We start from the raw sequence: 25938 nt of genomic DNA, 5'->3' as shown, positions 1-25938 counted from the left end.
GTCCCCCTGCAATATCCCTGTTAATATATCATTATTACCATCTAAAATATCCTAGTATAGGGTGCCTGGGTGGCACAGTCAGTTAATTGGCTCAGGACATGATCCTGGAATTCTGGGATCAAGCCCTGCATAGGGCTCCCTCCCTGTTCAGCAGAGAGTCTGCTTCTCCCTCTCCCTCTGTTCCGCCTCCTGCCTGGGCTCGCTTTCTCTCTCAAATAAATAAATAAAATCTAAAAAAATAAAAATTAAAAGAGTATCTAAGTATAAAGTCATTAAATTTTTATATATTTTAAATATATATTTTCATATATTTACATATATATAGAATACAATGCACTACAAACACCAAACTTTTTTGCGTGAGCTAGCTCTCCCTACCCTCTATGCCTGTTTAAAGACAGGTAAAATCGGATTTTCATCCCAATTTTATCACTTCATAGTTACAGGTCTAGACATTTTTTTTCTCTCATACATCTTTATTTGTAAAATGAGAGCAATAAATACTTACATCTCACTGTTTTTATATGAGGATTCAAATGACAATTATATCTAAAAAGCATTTGGTATAGAATACTTAACATAAAAAGACCTGATAAATGACATTTATTATTATAATTGGGTTTTTTTTTGTGTGTGTGTTTTTTAATTATAATTGTTCTTTGAAGAAAGATTACCCAGGAAGCCTTTCAACATGTCGCACTTGCTTTAATATCTGGTATTCCTATGCTTTGGTCATCTGGCCCAGTATGAAAAAAGTGATTCATTGATGTCTATCTTTCAGGTTACTCTTCTAGAAACTACGTATAATCTACCAATGTTCTGATATTGGGGTCTTTTACAGCCATGCCTTTTTAAGAAGTCTATTCTTGCCCTCTCTTTAAAATTAAGATCTTGGAAGAAATATCTGATCCTCAAAATCTTATTATTAAGGCCCATAGTATAAATTTACAAATTATTGTTATTCAGGACTTTTTTAAAGCTTAGTAGTAGAAGCCAAAATAAATCCTATTTTGCAAAAACTCAACATTTATTAAGCAGCCTACATTTAAATTGTCCATGGATATGAGATACATGTAATCTGATCAACTTGTACACAGAGTAATTTTAAAGTATTGTTATTGTACAATTCATTATGTCATTTCTGTTCCTCAAAAATTTTAAGTTTTTAAACACTTGTTTATTTTTTAGAGAGAGAGTGCTCATGTGAGCAGGGGGAGGGATAGAGGGAAGGGAGAGGGAGAGAGAAAGAATCCCAAGCCGACTTCCTGCTGAGCGCAGAAACCAACCCTGCTTCAACCTCATAACTCTGAGATCATGCCCTGAGCTGGAATCAAGAGGCACTTAACTGACTGAACTACCCAGGTGCCCCCCAAAGTTTCAGTTTTTAAAGAGCAAGTTAAGGCTACAGTTATTCATTATCAAGAGTCATATACTTTTATATCATCAGTAAAATATGAGTGATATTTTTGAGTTTTAGTAATATATTATTTATCCAAAGTCTTGAAAACAAAATTAAAATGGATAAATGAAATAGATCAGCAACCTCATTTTGATCAAATCTCAACCTCTTTTCCAAATACCTAGCTAGGAGGTTTCCTTCGTCTTATCTAGTTGTGGGTAGAGGTGCAAATGAGAGTAAAACTGCTGAAGGGCAAAGAGAAAGAGGAGATGCATGAGAATAAATAAGAGCCCCTAATGAATTTTAATCTATTACTATTTCCATAATCTCTCCTTATTCTAATAATGCCTTATTCTCAAGCAAAACCCTGCCACGAACATTTAACAAACACATTAACAAGTTATTTGGTCTCTTACCAACTTGCTTAGAACACAGACACTTTTCTGAACGGTCTCTCTGGTGACATCTGCTTGCCGTACTTTCAATGCCTATAAAAAAGTCATTATTAGAAATATTTCATGGAAATATTTAAAAATCATTATCTTCCAATATAAAAATAACAGTGAGAAAAATTTCTTACATTTAGTTAAATTCCAAATTTATTCATAATCTCAGAATATATATTTATTGAACAAGTCAGCCAGGAAACTTTGTGCCAGAATCTGGTAGGCACTAGAAATATAACAGCGAGAGATTATCCCTACTCTTCAAGAAACTTACTCTGTGGGATCCCTGGGTGGCGCAGCGGTTTGGCGCCTGCCTTTGGCCCAGGGCGCGATCCTGGAGACCCGGGATCGAATCCCACATCAGGCTCCCGGTGCATGGAGCCTGCTTCTCCCTCTGCCTGTGTCTCTGCCTCTCTCTCTCTCTGTGACTATCATAAATAAATGAAAGTTAAAAAAAAAAAAAAAAATCTAAAAAAAAAAAAAAAAAGAAACTTACTCTGTGATTAAGAGTACCTCATGTATAAGTTGCCACACCCATAATGCAAACCAAATGTCCTTGATTCTCGTTTGAAAATGGGCACCCTTTCAGAGACTACTGTTGCTGGTGGGAAGAGGCTAGTTTAGGATGACAAAAACAGCTTGTTTCTCCCAAGACGGAAGTACTAGCAGACAGTTAAGGTGCTTTTCTACACTGCCTGGAGTTTATGCTGGCAAACTGGTATTGTAGCCCAGCTCTGAGCCAGAGTTCATGCCTTGACGATTCTGAGGAGGACTATGTGAGATGTCTATTGTTCTCTACTAGTAAAGAACAAGCCTTCATTTGATCAACCTCAGATAATGTGGTGAAAGAAGTAAGAACTAATCTTCCCCTCTGTAGTGTACTGCCTGACATCTCCTTGGACTTGTCCTGAGGACCAAGGGGTTTTAGTGTCTTCAAATGACTGACAACTAGTCACTAAACTAAGAATAGAGCCTTCCCTCAATCTGTTTTCTACCTTTCTGCCTTCATTAATCTATCAGGTCTTACTTTCCTTCAAAGGGAATCAGTCTTTCTCCTAGGTTCTAGGTCCTTCTGACACCTGTCTTATCCCCCTGGTTATTAGGTGACAATAAAAAAATTGGAGAAAATGGCAATCCCAATATATTGTGGAATGGGTCAGACCCAGGGGGAGAGAAGACAGGCAGCATGAAATGCCATTTAAAGGCTATGCAGAGGGACACCTGGGTGGCTCAGTGGTTGGGTGCCTGCCTTCAGCTCAGGTCATGATCCCAGGATCCGGGATCGAGTCCCGCATATCAGGCTCCCTGCAAAGAGCCTGCTTCTCGCTCTGCCTATGTCTCTGCCTCTCTCTCTCTCAGTCTGTGTCTCTCATGAATAAATAAGTAAATCTTAAAAAAAAAAAAAAAAAAAAAAAGGCTATGCAGAGCATGAGAACTGTTAATACTGACCAGCTTTGGAGAATTTTATTAGTGTTTACACTATCTATAGGGGATGAGAGTAAAAGGAACAGATATCCAAGAAAGGGGCGGGGGGCAACTCAGTTCATCTCATAGAAACATACTGTTAAGGGTAACAGTATATGAAGCAATCAAATGCACAAAGCTACCAGGATATCTCTTACTCTCAGGTTTATCTTTATCTTTAAATTCAGTTATTCATTTTGCAAATATTTACAAGGTGTGTCCTATATTCCAGGCCCTATGCACAAAGGGCTGTTTCACAGTAGTTAACTACTTTGGGTATGGTGGAGTTTGCACCTGCAATTTATTTTGAAATGGTTCAGGGAAAAATACAGACACACACAAAGTAAATGTTGTAGAACATCAACAATTGTTGAATCTAGACAATGGGTACATTGGTGTTCATCGTACAATTGTAAAAATTTATCTGCATGTTTGAAATGGTCATTATAGTCTATGGCCATACCACCCTGAATGCGCCAGATCTCAACTGAAATGGTCATTATAAAAAGATAAGAAAATTCTGAAAGATTTACTAAGTTAATCATTCATCTGAGGAGGCTCTTAAAACTTATAATTGCCTAGCCTCTATTACCAGAGATTCTAATTCAAGTCAGAAGGAAATGCCAGGTGTGGATTAAAAAGAAAGTCTCCAAGTAATTCCCATTAAAAAAAAAAAAAAATCACTGTTTTAGAGCAGTGTTTCCAATCTGGACTACATATTGGAATCACCCAAGAAGCTTTTGAAACACCTGATAACTGGGATGCCTCAGTGGCTCAGTGGTTGAGTGTTTGCCTTCAGCTTAGAGTGTGATCCCGGAGTTCCAGGATCGAGGCCCATCCACATCGGGCTCCCTGCATGGAACCTGCTTCTCCCTCTGCCTATGCCTCTGCCTCTCTCTCAGTCACTCATGAAAAAATAAATAAAATCTTTAAAAAAAAAAAAAACCTTCTGATAACGAGGATATTAAATCAAAATTTCTGGGGTTGGGATCTACTCATCTCTAGAATTTAAAGCTCTCCAGGTGACGCCAATGTGCAGCTGAAGTTGCAGAACACTCACTACTTTAGAGTATTAATGATGTCATGAATGCAAGAGATTTTTTACTCACAGAGTATCTTCATTAAAACAAAACACACAAACACACACATACACACACACACAAACCGGTGCTGCTCAGAAGCAACCATGGAAGGGGAAGCTACGCATCTTGGCTTACGTGAATCTATTCATTAGAGCTATTATAGTAATGCAGGCAGGTAATTTAAGAATTAACAAAATCTTAGTTGTAGATAATTAAGATAAATGCAAGTCTTTCAAAGCTACTACAAGTACTTTCCATTAATTCTAAACAGCTGCTTAAAGAACACACATTATCATTTCATTTTTGTAAATTACATACCAAACACTAGAAAAAGAAAATTAAACTATAAAGTTTAAATACAGTATTTTGAAGACAAATGGACAATTTAGGTATCACTATACAAAAACAACGCACAAAATATTTTATGGTAATTAGTCACCCATGTCAATTTACAAAAATATTCATGTGAATGAGCTGGTACTATAGGGAAAACAATTTCAAGTTGTTTATAAAAATCTAAAATAGCATCAGTGTTTTTGTTGTTGTTGTTCACTGTAACTACCATACCTTGGCTTCAATTTGTCGGTAGCAGGAGATACCATATACTGTGGCTCCGTTTCCATTTCTGGGTGGCAAGTGAAAAAACACAGTATCTAAGAGATAGACAGAAAAATGTAATTACCAAAGTGAATTACCTTTATTAATAAGTAATGTAAACTGAAGTTATTACAATACAGTTAATTACAGCCAAAGAGATGATGTAACAAGGAATCCATGTCATACTACCTCTAGCATCACAACCATTGGTTTCTTAGAATCCCTCTCACTTAGAATCCCTCTTACCATGTACATTCATTAATGCACATTCTCAAAAGGTGAATTATAACAGGTTAAAATTGAAACTACAATAATTTATCTCTGAAAATACGTTATCTATTCCAGATTAAAGGAAAGTAGAGAATCATACAAACAAGAGGCAACACATGAATCTTGGATAGATCCAAGAAATTCTTGGAATAAGTGGGGAAATTTGAACATAGATATTAGATATTATTGAATTACTGTTAAATCTTAGCTGTGATAATGGTAGTGTAAATTATCCTGAAAAATGATCTTATTCTTAGGAGTGCATGCCAAAGTATTTGGAGGTAAACTGTTACAATGTCTGCAACATAGTGTTACTTTCATATAATAAAGGCAAAACTGTACATATACATAAATACAAAGAAAAACTGTGGAATTATTCACTATACTATTCTTTCAACTTTTCTATATGTTTAAAAGCTTTCATAATAAAAGAGTTAGGAAGAAAAGATTTGCAAGGTTAAAAACAATGTATTTAAGTTTTACATTAAACTGCATGGTAACATTTGCTTCATTTCATATGAAAATTATTAAGTAGAAGGAAAAGAGGTAATTAAGTTTAATCTGGTGTTTTGGTAGAGCCCATAATGCCATGGTAAAACATGTCCTTTGTTAAGCCAGTCAAAGCACTCACAGTGTCATAGGAGACTCAGTATAACTTCACAGCATTGCTTTCTCTGAGGGTATTAACATGGTCTTTTTATACACGAACATTTTTAAGATTGTATCTTTAAGTAATATCTACACTGAACATGGGGCTTGAATTCACAGCCTCAAGATCGAGTGTCACATGCTCCACCAACTGAGCCAGCCAGTCACCCCTTACAGTAAGCTTTTAGGCAGAGCACTCAATAGCAGTGGCTCCAGGGGCAGAGAAGCAATCCCACATGGACACTGGAGTACTAACTTAGTAAGTTTGCATCTAGAGCCCCATAACCCTTTAGTTTCCCTCTGAGAGGAGTCTGAGGTGTAAATGCAGGAACTGCTACTAGCAGCAGATGTCCTAATCTGGCCAAGCACTTACTCTGGCCAGGGATCCTGGCAAAGGAGTGACCAACATTCACTAACATTACCAGCGTAAGCCCAGCACTCCTCTGGATATCTTTAGTGCATGACTAGTCATCTCCAAACAAGCATTTAAATATTTTATGAATAGTCACAAGAAGCCAAAGGCCTTATATTTATCAAAACACTTAGAATCTGTCTTGGTAAATTAAAAAAAAAAAAAAAAAAGGCACCTACTAATTGCTCCATTGTTTACATACCTTCCTGGTAGTTGTGTGCGCCATCTGGTAAGGCAAGGAAGGGCAAATACTTCCATTCTTCAGGTAAAGTGTGGCTGTCATGTCCATCTCCTGGAATCAGGGGCGGGTAAGAGAATTCAACCTAAAATAGTAAGGAATGTTAGCTCAAAGGGAACATTTTATCCTGATAGGCAAAAATACATTTTTTTTAAATTTTATTTTTATTTTTTTAAAGATTTTATTTATTTATTCATGACAGAGAGAGAGAGAGAGATTGAGAGAGAAAAGCAGGCTGAGCAGGGAGCCTGACGCAGGACTCGATCCCCGGTCTCCAGGATCACACCCTGGGCTGAAGGTGGCGCAAACCAGTGGGCCACTGGGGCTGCCCCATTTTTTATTTTTTAAGATTAAAAAAAAAAAAAAAAAAAAAAAAGGTTTATTTATTTGAGAGAGAGGGAGAGAGCGAGCGAGCACCTGAGAGAGTACACAAGTGGAGGGAGAGGCAAAGGAAGAAACTCTAAGGCACACTCCCTGCTGAGTGTGGAGCAGGACACAGGGCTCTATTTCACAACCCATGGGATCATGACCTGCGCCTATGTCTCAAGTCTGCAGCTTAACTGACTGAGCTACTGAGGTGCCGGGGCAAAAAATAATAATAATAAAATAAAAATAAAAATAAAAAAATTAAGGATTTATTTGAGAGAGAGAGAGAAAGAGAGAGCGTGCACACATGTCAGGGGGTGGGAGGCAGAAGGAGAGAGAGAATCTCAAGCCGACTCCACACTTAACAGAGAGCCAATGTAGGGCTGGATCTCGTAACTCCGAGATCATGACCTGAGCCGATATCAAGTCTGTTTGTTGCTCAACTGACTAAGCTACCCAGGCACCCCTCCCCCACCCAAATACTTTTAAATTCGGAATGAATGATGTAAGGATTAGCCACACTTACTGATACCATTTGGCATTATTAGCAAACCTACTATACAGAAGAGGGAAAAGATATAAGGAATAAAAAGGAGGAAAGATTCATGTCTCTTCCCCTTTCTGATTTAAAAGTTTTTAGATTTTAATGTGCATAAAAGGATGGGGGTAGTAGTGACAGTGACTGGACTGCAGATTTACATTTGGGAACTATCATCAAATAGATGGTAATTGAAGCAATGAAGCCCTGAGAAATGCCAATATCCTACTAAATTGAGAAGAGGAGGCCCAACAAAGAAGCCTGAGAAGTTTGAGCCAAGATTTAGGTTTGCCTCCCCATCAACTGGCTCCCTTGCTCACAATATTTGTAGCTTTGAGCTACGTTTTTAGTATGGCGTTGGTAAGAGGACTTAATGGGCCAGCATTAATCAACTTTTCAGGTTACCTTTTTTTCCAATACTGAGAACTGATTAGTGAAAGTTTAATGAAATTTCTCCAACACTACTGTGTTGTATAGAAATAACAAAGTTTTTAGTATAAACTTTCAGTTTCTGGTATTCCCCAAATTTATCAGCATTTTCTCTGTTTCTATTTTCTTTTTGTTATTTCAATGAGACTTTTGGAGAGGAAGGAAGAATTAAGTGGATGGGACTTGTTATATTGACTTAGAAGTTTTAGGTGATTTAATTTTCTTTCAAAATACATTTATGTAGGAATTTATACTGCATTAGTAGTAATACACAGTTGCACCTGCACGTGGTTTTCAATCACATAGGTCCACACATAAGCAAATCTTCGTACAGTACAGTATTTTATTTTCACTTGTGTATTATTTTCTTAACATTTTTTTTTCTCTAGCTTACTTTAAGAATATGGTGTATAATACATATAGCATCCAAAATATGTATTATTCAACTGTTCATGCTATCAGTGAGGCTTCCAATTAACAGGCTATAAGTGGTTAAATTTTGGGGGAGTCAAAAGTTATACATGGCATCTCTAATCCCCACATTGTTCAAGGGTTAACTGTATACACTAATGTTGGAATATAGGACTAAGAATCACTTTTACAGACTATCTTTAATGTGGAAAGATATGATGGCTCATCTTCTCACACCTCAATGGAATGAATCAAGATACCGCTTGAGTCATATGAGAGTTATAAAAGGGCTTTAAAAGTGATTGTTTAAATAGCTGACCTAGTTCCATATTTAAAATCTTCAAAAATGCCAAAAAGGGACACCTGGGTGGCTCAGCAGTTGGGTGTCTGCCTTTGGCTCAGGGTGTGATCCTGGAGTCCCAGGATTGGGTCCTGCATTGGGCTTCCTGCATGGAGCCTGCTTCTCCCTCTGCCTATATCTATGCCTCTCTGTCTCCCATGAGTAAATAAAATCTTTTAAAATTTTTGAAAAATAAATAAAAATACAAAAAAGGACTATACACTAAGAAGATTCCCTCTCACCCTTGACACTACCACCTTGGCTACCCACTCATCTTCCAGCCCCTACCTTCAAAACAACCAATGTTTTCAGTTTGAAAGGATTTTTAAAAGGTTTGGGTTATGGACAGAGTAAAACTTTTCTCTCAGCAGTCACTTAAGTTCAATTAACTGAAGGCTGAACATAGATAATCTCAAATTACATTTCACATTTCTATTTCTCTGTATCTTTTTCTTCTCTCTGTATCTTTTCTATATGGAGGTTTCACATATTGTGTGGAGGAACTGTAGGATCTGACAAAGAGGTAATGGAGACATATTCAAAATTGGAAATCTAAATATTCATCCGAAGAGCAATCACATAAATTTTGCATCAGTTCTACACAGCTGTGAAAAAGAATGTTAGATTTGCATATACTGATAAAGCAAGGCAGGTAGGATATAAAGTGTCCCCTAGAGTCATCTGGCTGGCTCAGTCAGTAGAACATGTGACCCAATCTCAGGGTCCTGAGTTCAAGCTCCACAATGGGCATGGAGCAAAGGAGGGAGAGGAAGGGAGGGAGGGGAAAAGAAAAGAATCCTCTAGTCAGATTGCATTTATGTGGTCCTCAGAAACAAAAGGCTGAAAAAACAACAAAACAGTAACACAGTACCCTGGTGTGAACTCTGAGTACTTCAAAAGTACCCTTTGTTTGCCTTTTAATAAGGAAATATCCATCCATTCCATTGTCAGAGAACCATACAACTAATAGAAGCCACCAAGCCAAACAGCACCAAATTAAACACATCCGTAGTCCTCACAGATCTGATGGCATACGAGGTACACTTCCTAGAGATGCTGAGTCAGCTGCTCTGCCTCTGCTCCTTTCTAGGCACCTTGTGGATTCCACCTACCCTTCACTCAGAAGGATGGGTGTTCTCTTTACAGTTAAAACATTTTAGGCAGCAAAGTCAAGGTTTTATCATGTTTTTCTCTTTAAAGAAAACACTGGATGTAGAAGACATGTCTTCTTGAAGTTATGTTTGCTCTGCCAAATTTGTAAAAGTCAACACTACAAGAGAACTGGCACTCTACCCTTTTAGTTTCTTAAAAAGTTGACAAATGACTATACTTGTCAGCTATTTCTTTTTTTTTTTTTTTAAAGATTTTATTTATTTATTCATGAGAATGCACAGAGAGGAGAGAGAGAGAGGCAGAGACGCAGGCAGAGGGAGAAGCAGGCTCCACGCACCGGGAGCCCGACGTGGGATTTGATCCCGGGTCTCCAGGATCGCGTGCCCTGGGCCAAAGGCAGGCGCCAAACCGCTGCGCCACCCAGGAATCCCCTAGTCAGCTATTTCTGAAACAGACTGTGCTTAACACTCCTCTACCTCGGCATGATACATTATTTTATAGTTTCATGACTGCAGGAAACGCCCAGAAAAATAAAGTGTATACTGTAAAGGTGCAATGGTACTACTGAGACCTACCAATTAAAACCAAGTTTTACTGTTTTTAAAATTAAATAGAAACAAACAAAACAAAAATTAAACAAGTTATCTTAGTTTAAAACATGTGCTTTTATATATTTAAGTGAATAAAAGCTGCCAGTTCTATTTTTTTCTAGAATTAAAGAACTATAAAATCTTTAAAGAAAAAAACGAAAGAAATTTTAGGGATGCCTGGGTGGCTCAGCGGTTGGGCGTCTGCCTTTGGCCCAGGACTTGATCCTGGAGACCCGGGATCAAGTCCCACACAGGGCTCCCTGCAGGGAGCCTGCTTATCCCTCTGCCTGTGTCTCTGCCTCTCTTTCTCTCTCATGAATAAAAAAATAAAATCTTAAAAAGAAAAAACATGGAGTTGTTCCTTTGGCCACATACATGCAAATCTACAAGAAAGGTGATGTTGTAGACATGAGGAGATTGGGCACTGTTCAAAACAGAATGCCCCACAAATGTTACCATGGCAAAACTGAAGAGTCTACAGTGTTACCCAGCATGCTGTTGGCATTGTAAACAAACAAGGGCAAGATTCTTGCCAAGACAATTAATGTAAGTATTGAGCATATTTTTTTTTAAAGTAGGCTCCACACCTAGCATGGAGCCCAATACAAGGCTTGAACTCACGACTCTGACCCAGAGCCAAAAATTAAAAGTTAGATCCTTAACCAGTGGAGTCACCCAGGCGCCCCTATGTACTGGGCATATTAAGTACCGAAAGAGCCTAGATAGCTTCCTGAAGCACGTGAAGGAAAATGATCAGAAAAAGATGGAAGCCAAAGAGAAAGGGATCTACTGGGATCTACTGAACTGCCAGCCTGCTCCACCCAGAGAAGCACACTTTGTGAGATCCAATGGAAAGGAGTCTGAGATGCTGAAACCCATTCCCTATGAATTCATGGCAGGATAAGTATTAAAAACAAACAAAACAAAACAAAACAAAAAAACCAACCCTCAAGATTGTAAACAAAACAGAAGAAAAATAGATGAGGTACTTGGATTGTGAACAAGAAAACAGATGATGTGTATTTTAAATACAGAATTTTTTTAGGGGTTCCTGGCTGGCTTAGAAGAGCACGTGACTCTTGATCTCAGGTTTGTGATTTTGAGCCTCATGTTGGGTGTAGAAATTACTTAAATAAATGAACTTAAAAAATATAGATATGGAGTCAATGAGTTTGATTTGTTTCAGAGAAATAAAGTGCTATTTATTTCCAGTAATATCAGATTAGTTTTGTAATGCTACTTTATGTAATGCTAGGTAAAGATAACTTCAAACGTGTTTACTAATTATGAATTCTTAAAAACAGTTTGAAGGATCTTAAATGTATTGGACTTTCTAGGATCTTCTACGTTACACAAATCTAAAACTCCTATACTATTCTAGGTTCCAAGTAAAATAAACAGTTTAGTCGTATAGCACCAATGTGCTACATGGAAAAAACCCTAACTTTCATAAACTCAAACCAACCTGATAATTTAAAAAAAGAGCCACTTACATTTTTTTTTTTTAAGATTTTATTTATTCATTCATGAGAGACACACAGAGTGGCAGAGAGAGAAGCAGGCCCCATGCAGGGAGCCTAAAGTGGGACTCCATCCCGGGACTCCAGGATCACCCCGAGCCGAAGGCAGATGCCCAACCACTGAACCACCCAGGCATCCCAGCCACTTAAATTTTAAAGTAAATTGTTATTTGTCCTATTCGTAATATTCCCAAACTGGGAACAACTCTCATGTACTTTAACAGGAGGTCAAGGATGGCATACAAATATCATACAGAAACTGACACAATAAGATGGAACAATTTCAGACATAACACTAAGTGAAACAAGTCAGACAGGAGGGACACAAATCTATGACATAGGGTCAGAACAGTGGTAACCCTCAGGCAAGTAATACTCAGGAGAGGGCGCCTGCACAGATCTTCTGAAGTGCTGGAATTGTCTCTTGATCTGGATGGTGGTTACACCAATGTGCATGTACGTAAAAATCAATAATGCTGCACCCCTAGATTGTGTGTACTTTATTGTTGATAAATTACCCCTTAAGAAAATAAAATACTTCTAAACTTCTATTTCCTTATCTATAAAAGAAAGTTAATAAAACCTTGGTATAATGAGAGGAATAAATGGGATAACACATCTAACACAGTATACAGCAAACATTCCATAAATGGCAGCTATTATTATTGCTAATAATACCTTCATAGAACTGCAATGATAAATTGCATGGTGACTAAGCCTTATACTGGTATAAGCTCTTATTAGCAGTTTAAATTGTTCACGAAGGCAGGAATTATACTTAGGGTCTACTTTATGGAATTTAGAGTCTTTGCTACAACTTGTTTACAAAGAGTGGAGAAAATCACTGTACTTCATGGAAATTGATGCTTTCAGCATATAACTTATATTAGCATCCAAGAGATGTCTGGGTTTTTGTACTGAACTGTAGCTTTTGTGTCTCCAAAGATACCATGCTTATTTAACACATGAAGATAGGACATTAAAAAAAATGACTGAGCCATTGTTTCTCTGATCTATTATTTTTTTCTCAATTATAAACTTTTAAGGCTCAAAACTGAAAGATTACAAATGGAGAATTATTAAGTCCTAGCTCTGCACAAATAGAAGTTTAAATGTAGAAAATCATATAACTAATAGTTTTTGAAACAGCCCTTTCAAAAGTATTGAAGGATCCAGAACTTTGTGATTTTTTACAAGGTGACTTAAAAAAAAAACCTTTTAAAAAAAAAAAGATTTAATTTTTATGTAATCTCTACACCAACATGGGGCTCAAACTCACAACCCCAGGATCAACAGCTGCATGCTCTATGGACTGACCCAAGCCTAAAAAACACTTTTAAATTATTTAGATTTGAGGTGTTATTAGAAAGTATAAAATGCAAAGACCTTAAGTGTACAGAGTTCATTGGTTTTGATGATTTATACCACTAAAAGCAACCATTCCATCAAAACACAGAATTATCATCATCCAAGAAAGTTCCTCTGTTCAGACTGCTAACAACAAACACTAGTTTTGCCTGTTGAATTGAAGGGTATGTTTCTGAATGTAGGATCTAATGACGGGTATTTAGCAAATGTTTGTTGATTTCATCTTCTAATAATGTTAAGTGAAGGGGAATCTTTGCAATCGTCTATTTTTAAAACCCTTATTTTACAGATAAAGAAACTGAAGTCCATAAACATTAGGCAACTTGCCCCAGATTAAACATCTAATAACCATTAGGGTCAAACTAAAACTTGGGTATCTTGATTACCAGATATGCTTTGCTGTTATTCAAGGAGAGAGTGGTAAAAGAGAATCTGTCAGAGCTGAAAGTACAAAGGTATATTAGGAATACTATACAGAGTCCCTCTACAATGGAAGAGACAGGACAAGGATTTGCATCAAACATGGCAGAATGACAGAAACTGGTCTTTTTTTTTTTTTTTAAGATATTTATTTTAGAGAGAGAGAGAGAGCATGGGCAAGTGAGCGCGGGGAGAGGGGTGAAGGAAGAGGGGGAGAGTGTCTTAAGCCGACTTTGTGCTGAGCCTGGAGCCCAAGGTCGGCTCAATCATGATCTCAGCCAAAACTGAGTCGCTTAATGGACTGAGCCACCCGGGTGCCCCAAGACAGGTCATTTGGATGAGAAGATATAAATAGAACATTGTTTATCTGTAGGTTATTGAAAATATATATGAAGATGATATCACAGCTTCAAAAACTGTTTTCTTAAAAAAAAAAAAAAACTTTTCTTGCAGGAAAAAAATTTCATTAGAAACTTCCTAACAAAAGATTTAAATCAATTTATCTTAATGGACTCTACCTTAGCAATGTTTTATATATAATTTTATTTTTTAACACTTTAAACTCTTACATAGTAAAAAATATTGGAATTTCTGGTAGTGCACTATCCCTATCAAAGTCTAACAAATTACTAATATCACCCATGAAAGCCATGGGGGCAGGAACAGGTTTCATTAACAACCCTCCTGTCATTTCTTCGTATATAGTTAATACATATCGTGATGATGAGCATCAATTGAAGAAAATTTAAGTGCAGAATGCTGTATTTGAAATCTAACCCAAATATGGTTTATCCAGAAGTCAGATTGACAATTACCTAGACCACTGTCAAGAACCAGAAATAAGCTAGAAAAGCATCTATCAGCCTAACCAGCTATCATAAAGCCCCTGATAATATTTCAAGAAGGCTTTAGGTCTTCTTTAAAACCTATGACTAAGTAATTTTATTTCATACACAGTTCTAATATATGTAGAAGATGTGGTCTCCTAGTCTAAGAAAAAAAGTAGGACACCTGGGTGGCTCAGTTATTGAGCATCTGCCTTCTGCTCAGGGCATGATCTTGGGCCCCCCAGATAGAGTCCCACATTGGGCTCCCTGCGGGAGCCTGCCTCTCCTTCTGCCTATGTCTCTCCTTCTCTGTGTCTCTCATGAATAAATAAAAATCTTTAAAAAATAAAAAAAATTAAAATAAAATAAGAAAGCAAGGAGGAGAAGCTGAATACTGCAACGTCGTGTTTGGGTCAACACTGAAAGTGCCTGCTAATTGCTCTGTCATCTCCCTCTCTTATCAAAAGAGATCCCACCTGAGGGATCCCCAGGTGGCTCAGCAGTTTAGTACCTGCCTTCGGCCCAGGGCATGATCCCGGGGTCCTGGGATGGAGTCCCACATCGGGCTCCCTGCGTGGAGCCTGCTTCTCCCTCTGCCTGTGTCTCTGCCTCTCTCTGTGTCTCTCATGAATAAACAAATAAAATCTTAAAAAAAAAAAAAAAAAAAAGGCCCAGCTGAGTCAGAAGGCATGTGTGAAAAACTCTATGTTAAAATAAACTGAGAATGCCACAGGACAAACGACATTTGTTATGAAGCCAGAGTCATCCAGACTAACTTAAATTTTGTTCAGCATGTTCTGCTTCAAAATCTGTTTTACCAAGATCTCCATGGGAAAAAAAAAGATGGTTTAACTCTGGAAAACAGTATGGAGGTTCCTCAAAAAGTTGAAAAACAGAGCCACCCTACAACCCAGCAATTGCACTATTGGGTATTTACCCCAAAGATACAAACGTAGTGATCTGAAGGGGCACCTGCACTCCAATGTTTATAACAGTAATGTCCGCAATAGCTAAAGAGCACAGGTGTCCACTGACAGATGAATGGATAAAGACGTGGTATACACACACACACACACACACACACACACAATGGAATATTACTCAGCCATTAAAAAATGAAATCTTCCATTTACAATGGCGTGGATGGAATTAGATGATATTATGCTAAGCGAAATAAGTCAATCAGAGAAAGACAATTATCATATGATCTCACTCATATGTGGAATTTAAGAAACAAAACGGAGGATCATAGGGGAAGAGAGGAAAAAATAAGACTAATCCAGAGAGGGAGACAAACCATAAGAGACTTAATCATAGGAAACAAACTGAGGGTCTCTGGAAGGGAAGGGGGTGGAGGGATGGGGCAAATGGGTGACGGACATTAAGGAGGGCATGTGATGTAATAAGCACTGGGTGTTATGTAAGACTGATGAATCACTGACCTCTACCTCTGAAACCAATAATACTTCTATGTTAATTAATTGAATTTAAATAAAATTTTAAGAAAAATGATAGCTTAAAATTAAATCTCCATACTTAGATAAAAGGAGCAATGATTTTGCCACAAGGATGTTCTTCATAGCACTACACAAAATAGCAAAAAATTGGAGTACCACACCTAAAGTGTCTAAAAAGGAGAACAATGAACTGTTTCCACAAAATACTATTTAGCTATTTTAAAATGCCATAATTCAATATTTATTAATATGGAACGATATCAACGGCACAGTTACATAAAAAGGCAAACCATAAAACTTGATATAATGTCTTTGGGAAAAGTTACATATATTTGTAAAAAAAAAAAAAAAAAGAGAACTGGAGTGGTAGTCATCAAGGCCTTAGAAACAGATTTCTTTAGGATACAGAATTTTAAGTGTAAGTTTTTTTCTTCTCTATATTTTTTTACTTTTTTACTAGTGAGTATATGTTATTTCTGAAAAGACATGCATTTTTTAAAAACAACTGGAATGATTTAAATATTGCCCAAAATATCAATTTAAATAACATCCTCTAAAAATATTCTGGGAACAAACCAAGGTTTTAACCTGATGGTATCTAACCAAAGAACTTAATAGGGCCAGTCTTTCTCAAAATTAAGTACAGACTCCTCTTCCTGTCTTTATCCTCCTCTTGTACCCATTCCCAGTGAACCATAGCCCTTTTGCAGACTTCCCTTATCTAGCAAAATCCATGCTCCGTAAAAGATGTGAATCACGTAATACCATGAGGGAGAAGGTTACTCATGAAACATAGGCATTTTACTAGGGAATCAAAAACTTAAACTGAAAAAAAAAATCAGGCACTATTAGGCTCTTTCTAGTTACCGGGGGAAGGGGGGGAATAATAAGACAAAAGAATCTTCAACATATTTCCAAACTTCCATTACACAGGTTGACACCCATCCTGCTTAGCTGTGATGCCAAGGCCTAAAAGAAAACTATTCTACTGGGACGCCTGGGTGGCTCAGCAGTTGAGCGTCTGCCTTTGGATCAGGGTATGATCCCGGGATCTGGGATCAAGTTCCACATCAGGCTCCCTGCATGGAGCCTGCTTCTCCCTCTGCCTGTGTCTCTGCCTCTCTCTCTCTGTCTCCATGAATAAATAAATAAAATCTTTAAAAATAAATAAAATAAATAAAATAAAATAAAAAGATTTTATTTATTTATTAATGAGAGACACGGAGAGAGAAGCAGAGGCACAAGCAGAGGGAGAAGCAGGCATCATACAGAGAGTCTGACGTGGGACTCGATCCAGGGTCTCCAGGATCACTCCCTGGGCTGCAGGTGGCGCTAAACCGCTGCGCCACCGGGGCTGCCCTAAATAAAATCTTTTTAAAAAGAAAACTATTCTACTGCTCTGTTAAGGTTCCAGCCCTGCGAAGTCAGAGATTTTCATCACTTCAGTATATAAAAAGCATGGCTAAAAATCAGAAAAAAACCCTCCACCAAACCATTCAAATTCAAGAAATCAAAGTGTCAGTGGAGGGCTAAAAATGCAATCTTGTTTCAGGACAGTTTCTCTGAGCAGTTAAAAAAAAAATCTTTAGATATTATTCTTCCCTAACCTCTAACTCCCCAAAAGGTTGTTCTTTCTGTTCCAAAGGGATTCTATTCCAACAAGAATCACAAACAATATTCCAATGTTTCAGCATGGTCATCAAAGGATTCCAGTAATAGCAGGTGCCAAACTACAAGTCATCTGTTACCAAGACCTCAATGGGTCAGGTCTTGGCACTATCACCCTAACATAAACCAACCCTGTCCCTCATTTTCTCAATCCAGCCTTGAATCTGCAATGCAACATTCTGTTACTCATGGAGCTTTTCCCATGATCAGCCCACCCAAACCAAGAGGAAATGTCATTTTCTCTTCACTGCTTCAGTTGCCTTATTCACCTTGGAACTAATGTAAACACGATTTCTAGTTTTTTCATAATTCTATTTTTTAAAGAAGTATAGCCTGGCAAAACCAGTTTATTCAAGATTTATAAACTGCCAGCTATGTATACAAAACTACAAACTATCAGAACATTAGTAGAAAAAAAAATCAAGTAATAATTCCAATTTTTTAAAAAAGATTTTATTTATTTACTTATTCATGAGAGACAGAGAGAGAGCAGAGACATAGGCAGGGTGAGAAGCAGGCTCCCTGCAGGGAGTCTGATGTGGAACACGATCCCTAGACCTGGGATCACGCCCTGAGTAGAAGGCAAACACTCAACCGCTGAGCCACCCAGGCATCCTTCCAACTTTTTATGACATCACTTTGGAAAATAATGATTCCCTATTAATTTCAGTGTTTAAAAAAGTTTCAATCTGGGGCACCTCTGTAGCTCAGTCAGCTAAGCATCCAACTCTTAATTTTGGCTCAAGTCATGATCTAAGGGTAATGGGATCAAGCCCCACATTAGGCTCCACACTTAGTGTGGAGCCTGCTTGAGATTCTCTCTCCTTCTCTGTCAGTCTTTCCCCTTCCTCTCAAAAAAAAAAAGTTCCAATCTATTTATGAAAGAACCAAACAGTCTGATATTCATTTGATTATTTTGCCAAAAATCATGCTAATCTGACAAATATAGTTACACATTTATTGCCATAAATAAGGAACAAAAGTCTGGAACACATAATCTATAACAAGCAAACTACTAGAGATAAGGTTGTACATAAAATACATCACATCAAAGAGTTTTTGTACTCTTATAATTCCCTCCAGGTATTGCAGGTGAGTTTTTAAGGAAGAAGAAGTCCTTTGCCAAATGCTAAATTAAAAAAAAAAAATCAGGAAAAGAGTTGTAATGGATAAATATTTCAAAACTATTGTAAATGTCATGGTAGTACTTTCACTTAAAATGATCTAAATGTCTGGTTTATCCATAAACCAGAATGATCATCACTAGAAACTAACCTGTTAAGCTACAGAAGAATTCACTCCCACAAATCTAGGGGAAAAAAATGATCAAGTGATAAAGTCAGATGCTCATTTTAATTTAAATAATTTTTCATTTAAGATACATTTGAAGACCTCAAAGGTGGAAGAAATGCAGGAAACAAGATGAATGGTCATATTCTATGTCTAGTTTGGGTATCTTCAACACAGCTGTATTAGAAGATCGCTTTAACCCTGTGGTCCACATGAAACTACCTGATTCCCTATTGAGCACCTTTATAACAGAAGAGTCTACAAAGATTTGGTACATCCTTCAATGTAAAGTTATCATGTTTATTACCCCAGCAGACTGCTGAAAAGCATTATTTTTAAACAAAAGTTTTACTTCAGTCCACTTCAATCTAAAAATTACAAAATACAACCAAGTATGGGAATTTTCACTATGAATAATCTCAGGACATGGAAAGAAGTGATCAACAAGACCACAGCATTTTGAATACTTAGAAGAGCGATTTAACAAAGCACTTTTAACACAGCCTAAAATAATCTGAAGTTAGAAACACAATTCAATGAGCCATGCACTTTTAATCCTTTACACCTGGAAGTAAAATCTTAAACTGTTGAATAAGGTGGCTGATTAATCCATCCTGGGGGAAATCTTATGTAATTACAGACTACGAAACACTTGATATGCTGATTACATCAATCTCTAGAACATTAATTCATGTAATACACTCATTCTCCAAAACAATTGGATTTTGAAGGGTTAAGGAAGCAGTGTTGTAGGACATCTAAAAAGACACTGAGGGGCATCTGGCTGGCTCAGTTATAAGAGCATGTGACTCTTGCTCTCAGGGTTGTGAGTTACAAGCCCCATATTTGGTGTAGAGATTACCAAAAAATTGAACTTAAAAAATTTTTTTTAAACGACACTGATTTGGAGAAGCGAGGAACATCCTTAAGAACTAATATAACAGGGATCCCTGGGTGGCGCAGCGGTTTGGCGCCTGCCTTAGGCCCAGGGCGCGATCCTGGAGACCCGGGATCGAATCCCACGTCGGGCTCCCGGTGCATGGAGCCTGCTTCTCCCTCTGCCTGTGTCTCTGCCTCTCTCTCTTTCTCTCTCTGTGACTATCATAAAAAAAAAAAAAAAAAAAAAAGGAAGAAGAAAAAAAAAAAGAACCAATATAACATTGGGACACGTGGGTGGCTCAGTGGTTGAGCACCCACCTTTGGCTCAGGGCATGATCCCCAGGTCCTGGGATCAAGTACCGCATTGGGCTCCCCTCCAGGAGCCTGCTTCTCCCTCTGCCTGTATCTCTGCGTGTCTCTTTCTCTCTGGGTCTCTCATAAATAGATAAATAAAATCTTAAAAAAAAAAAAAAAGGAGAGAATATATATAGGAAATTTTAGTACACTTTTTTATAATACTCTTCCATCTGGCAAAATCTGTTGTTATTTTACAAAAATTAAGACAAGAAAACGTAGGGCAACCAAAAAATGAAAAACTATAGTTGAACTAGTTTCCTATCTTTTCCAATACTATTATAATCCATTGGACAAATCAGGTCTCTGGCAAAAGTTTCATTGTTTTTGACTGAACTGACCTGTCAGTTTTGTCAGCCAACTCAGTAGGAGAGTTTTTCACTCATTTGCTCTGTTGTCTAAGTGGACTGGCTGTGTTACCATTCCCTACACCCAACCTGGATATACCACAGAGGGTTTTCTTTTTTTTAATGATTTTATTCATCTATTCATGAGAGACACAGAGAGAGAGGCAGAGACAAAGACAGAAGGAAACACAGGCTCCCTGCGGGGAGCCTGATGTGGGACTCCATCCCAGGACCCTGGGATCATGCCCTGAGCCAAAAGCAGATGCTCACCCACTGAGCCACCCAGGTGCCCTACCACAGAGGGTTTTCAATGAAGGTTTTTCAGATTATCCACTCATCCAAGCTTAACTCTCTTTAGAGTCCACAAATCATGCTGTCATCTACCCAACAAACCTTCATTAAAGAGAGAACAGAAAATTAACAGATTACTAGTAAGCCAAAATTTTTCTCTGAAAAATAGTAAAAGTTCTAGTAAAATCAAATGTTTGACTCTTGCAAAAGCTAGAGAATACTCAATATTCTAAATCTAAAAATCACCTTTTTATTCACTGTGCATTCTTTGACTAGATATAAGCAAATTCTTGTTTGATTTGCAAAACCAGGTTCTTATGTCTTAATTTTCTGCTATGAGAGGTAAGTGTAATTTTTAAAAGCTGCTTTCTTTTTAGTCAGCAGTAATAAAATAATCTATTGGGACTGCAAACTGATACAGCCACTGTGGAAAATAGTATGGAGCTTCCTCAAAAAATTAAAAATAGAACTACCATATGATTCAGTAATCACATTACTGGGTATTTACCCAAAGATTACAAAAACACTAATTTTAAAGGTTATATGTATGCCTATGTCTGTTGCAGCATTGCAATAGTCAAATTATGGAAGCAGCATTGATGAATGAAGAAAATACAATGGAATATTATTCAGCCATAAAAAAGAATTAAATCTTGCCATTTGCAAAACATGGACGGAGCTGGAGTATATAATGGTAAATGAAATAAATCAGAATAAGACAAATACCGTATGATTTCACTCACATGTGGAATTTAAGAAACAAAACAAAGGGGGGGGGAGGGGAAGAGAGACAAACCAAGAAACAGACTCTTAAGTAGAGAACAAACTGATGGTTACCAAAGTGGAGGTGGGTGGGTGAAACAGGTGATGGGGATTTCACTATATTATATACCTGAAACAAACAACTGTATTTATTAACTATACTGGAATTAAAAAACTATAAAGAAAAAAAAAAAAGAACCTATACTAGAGTTCTCATCTTTCAATGCACTGTGGCAGGATCCTCTATATTTTCTTCATTCTATCAGCAACCCAGATGAACAGACACTACTCAGCAAGTTAATTTAGTCAAAAATAATTGCCCTCAGTCTCTGTGAAACATCATGTGGGTTACAAAAACAAAAAAACCCCAAGGCATGTGTTTTCTCTTTCTACTAAGGGCCTACAAGCTAAAAGCGCTATTATAAGAGATATGGTAGGTTACAAAGACTAGGCATATCTGGGTTTCAGTGTTAGTGCTGACAAAGTCTCTCCTTAATCAAAATTTCGTTAGGCTTCTTGGAACTCTCTTCTCAACCAGGAATTGACTTTTTGGGCTTCCTCGTTCTTGTCAGCCTTATCTAATTTTAGCAGGAATTCTGTTAGCTGGGTTTAGCCAGAAATCCCCTTTACCTCAATATAGTAATTTCCCATCCGTTGATCCCTCACTCTGCTCTTTGGCCATCAATGTCTCCTTCTCCTTGTATTCAGAGTTGAGCCCAGTTCTACACTGAGCTCTCTCTTCCCCTATTACAATAGCTTTTCTGAAAAAAATGTCTTTATTGCTTTAACTATTGTCCAGTTCTTGTTTTTTCTGATAGCACCAAACTAAGTGTTTTTAAGTTACTTAAGCTTTTTGGGTTTGTTTACTTATCCGTAAATTTAAGGGAGATGGGAGTAGAATGAATTCTAGGGACCCTTGCCAGGTCTAAAATTCCCATGAAGAAATCTGGTAGAGGAAAAGGAGATACAGAAAATTATGCAGTCTGGACTTGCTGGAGGTCATGGGAGCTGTAAGGCCACGATGTCATCCAGGTCTCCTAATTCCTAGCACAGTGTTTATTTAACAAAACAAGCAGCCTTTACCTCAATGCTGAAACCAAAGGCCTAACAAATCCAGTGAAATGCCATGGCACCCACCCAGTGTGCTATTTCAGCCCAAAGTGCTTCCTTCATCTTACAATCTATTCAGCTTTCTTTAATCTCGAAGCAATATTAGTTTCCTAAATCATTTTTCCTTTCTGAAAATATAAATGGTATTATTTTTGACAATAAGACTGGTATAAAACATAATTAATCTTGAATTTAGATGGCAGCAAAAATTAAAAGATTTTATTCTCTCTCCTACCGATATTACCTTCTTGTTTTTAAAAGTCCCCCTCAGTTTGGTTTGGAAGTGGGCTCCTACTGCTTTATCTTAAAAGACTCCTAAATGCCACATGGCTCAGCAGAATGAACACATATGATGCCAGAAGCAATTCTACATCTGACTCCAGGACTGTTTTGCTGCGTGACCTCAGCCAGATCAATTTACTTCCTCCAAGTTTCAGTTACTTCACCCATATCCAAAGTGAGTTATAAAGTGATAAGACCAAAGACGTGAAGTTTTAAAGTACTAAAAATCTTTAAGAAACAAAACAAGGGGGAAAAAAAAAAGAGACAAACCAAACCAACCAACAAACAAAAAACAAACCAGATTCTTAACTACAGAGAACTGGTGGCTACCAGAAAGATGGGGGAGGGAATAGGTGAAATAGGTGAAGGGAAATAAGAGTATACCTATGGTGATGAGCACTGAGAAATGTAGAGAGCTGTTGAATCACTGTATTGAACACCTGAAACTAATATGACACTATGTTAATTACACTGGAATTAAAATCTTAAGAATATTAAAAATCTAACAAACATGGTGTTTGCATGCCATGGTAGAGATATTTGAATATCCACCTTCTTACTTCTAAACATAGGACTATGTCTGATAAACATATTCTGCTGCTGCTTGGAATTTTATTTTATTTATTTATTTATTTTTTATTTATGATAGTCACAGAGAGAGAGAGAGAGGCAGAGACACAGGCAGAGGGAGAAGCAGGCTCCATGCACCGGGAGCCCGATGTGGGATTCGATCCCGAGTCTCCAGGATCGCGCCCTGGGCCAAAGGCAGGCGCCAAACCGCTGCGCCACCCAGGGATCCCGAATTTTTTTTTAATATCACACTGAATAACACCACTTCCTCCTCAGTGTCTATGCCATTTTCTACTGAGAGACAAGGAACAGAGTACCATACTTTAAAGTTAAGCAGTCTTAGGGCAGCCCGAGTGGCTCAGTGGTTTAGCACCACCTTCGGTCCGGGGCATGATCCTGGATACTCGGGATCGAGTCCCACATTGGGCTCCCTGCATGGAGCCTGCTTCTCCCTCTGCCTGTGTCTCTGCCTCTCTCTCTGTGTGTCTCCATAAATAAATAGATCTTAAAAAAATAAATTATAAAGTTAAGCAGTCTTAGAACACATACAAATACGACCATCTTTTCACCCCACTTTCCAGTTATCATCCTCTAAAGAATTTATTTTTTTGAATATTTTTATTTATTTATTCATGAGAGACACACAGAGAGAGGCAGAGACACAGGCACAGGGAGAAGCAGGTCCCATGCAAGGAGCCCAAAGCGGGACTCGATCCTCAGACCCTGAGATCACGCCCTGGGCCAAAGGCAGATGCTCAACCGCTGAGCTACCCAGGGATTTCACACCCCCCACTACAGAATTTAAATTTCGCCAATAAAAATCTTCTAAAACGTTACATTTTCTATCAAACACAAGAAACAAAACGCTACATTACCTAGTAGTGGCAGTCAGCATTTTTTAACACCTCGAGCGTTTCAATTTCCTGCTCACTAGCACATTATGACATCACTGCCTTCCAGTGTTTGGGCTCATGAAAAAATTCTGTTTCCATTTTGTTCCCTTACCTCCAATACACATTATTGCCATCGTTCCATTGTTCCCATTCACTATTTCGGTGGAGAAACGTGATAAAAATTACTTTGTGTTTGCACACTCCTTTGCCCGGTAAAATAACGCTTTCTCTCATCGCAACTCAACTGGAAAGGTCAGTTTCTCACCAAAAGGTAAGATCTAGACAAGACCAAATAGCAAAAGCGAGGCCCAATGGGGGGGGGGGGGGGGAGGAGTCCATACAGCACCCAAACACGACGGATTCTAGAGCTTCCAAAGATAAACAAAGGAAGTTGATTTTCCCACGACGCCGCCTGGGCTTCCGCCAACCCGAGGCATTTGTGCCGAGCCCACTGAGCTCGTTATGTTGATGAAAACGCAGTCCGAGTGCTGAATCTTTCTAAAGGCTCCCGTTACAGGTGGACATTGCAGAAAGTCAAGGGAGGCAGAGATGAATGAGCAACTGAGCGGGGCTGACCTCCGATCCCTTCCTCCCGCTCCTCCAAAAACCCTAAACACCTGCCAACCCCAACATACCAACACAGAGCTGCTCTGCTGCTCAAAGCACAATTTCAGGCGCAGGAGAAAGAAGGGAATGTCGGGGGGAGGGGGGAGGGGGGAGGGCGGAGGGGCTTCAGGTGCGGCGAGCGCGAGGGGCAGGTGCGAAGTTCACGGGGGCCCAGGGCGCTCAGGGCCGCGCCGCGGGCGACCGCACGAACGGCCGGGGGCGGCGGGTTCGCGCCCCTTCCTCACCTGGCAGCCCTTCTTGTGATGAAAGCCGACCACCACGATGTGCAGTACGGGCCCCCGGGGGGCGCCATCGCCTCCCCGCCCGGCCTTCTCCATGGGCGGCCGCCGCGGGCCCGCAAGCCGACTCCAACCGCCAAGGGAGGCGGGCCGGGCGACCCCGCGGCCCCCGGGAGGACGGCGAGCGGCGGATCTCAGGTGTCAGCGCGGGCGCCGCATGAGGGCCGCGCAGGGGGCCGGGAGGAGGCCGACGCTCCCGCAGCTCCGCGCCGCCCGCCAGGGCCGCGGCCGCGCTTCCCTCATCCGCTTCCGCTGCTTCCGGGCTGTCACCTGATGCGGCGGCCGCCGCCGGCGAGGCGGGGCGAGGCAGGGCAGGACCCGGAGGGAACCTGACGGGGCGGGGCCTGGGCCGGGGGGCGGGGCCTGGGCCGGGGGGCGGGGCCTGGGCACCGGGCTGGGGGCGGGGCCGGGGCCACGGGCGCCTCTCTCCCCTGCCACTCGGGTGCTTCCTTAAGGCGCTTCCTCCTCTTTTGCCCTCTTAAAGATTTATTTATTTGTTTACTTATCTATCTATCTATTTATTTATTTATTTTTATTTACTTAGGCAAAGACACAGGCAGAGGGAGAAGCAGGCTTCATGCCAGGAGCCCAATGTGGGACTCGATCCCGAGGCTCCAGGACCAGGCCCTGGACTGAAGGCGGCGCTAAACTG

At 39.1% G+C, this 25938-nt stretch overlaps 1 protein-coding gene across 11 annotated transcripts in view; it reads right to left on the bottom strand.

Moving 5' to 3' along the window:
- AVL9 (AVL9 cell migration associated) overlaps positions 1–25386 on the bottom strand; it is a 79923-nt gene extending 54537 nt beyond the window's left edge. For 9 of the 11 annotated variants that reach the window (XM_038557273.1, XM_038557274.1, XM_038557271.1 and 6 more), the window contains exons 1-4: positions 25233–25385; positions 6521–6641; positions 4959–5044; positions 1816–1887 (exon numbers count right to left, since the gene is read on the bottom strand). In XM_038557273.1, coding sequence (XP_038413201.1) covers positions 1816–1887; positions 4959–5044; positions 6521–6641; positions 25233–25325 — 372 coding nt within the window. In that variant the 5' untranslated portion in view covers positions 25326–25385. Of the gene's footprint in view, positions 1–1815; positions 1888–4958; positions 5045–6520; positions 6642–25232 lie in introns of all 11 variants that reach the window. The other 2 variants (XM_038557280.1, XM_038557281.1) reach the window with 1 other exon arrangement.
- Positions 25387–25938: the final 552 nt, after the last annotated feature.

The sequence above is a fragment of the Canis lupus genome, chromosome 14, assembly GCF_011100685.1.
Source record: "Canis lupus familiaris isolate Mischka breed German Shepherd chromosome 14, alternate assembly UU_Cfam_GSD_1.0, whole genome shotgun sequence".
Lineage (NCBI taxonomy): Eukaryota > Metazoa > Chordata > Mammalia > Carnivora > Canidae > Canis > Canis lupus.
This window is presented reverse-complemented; position numbering and strand designations above follow the sequence as displayed.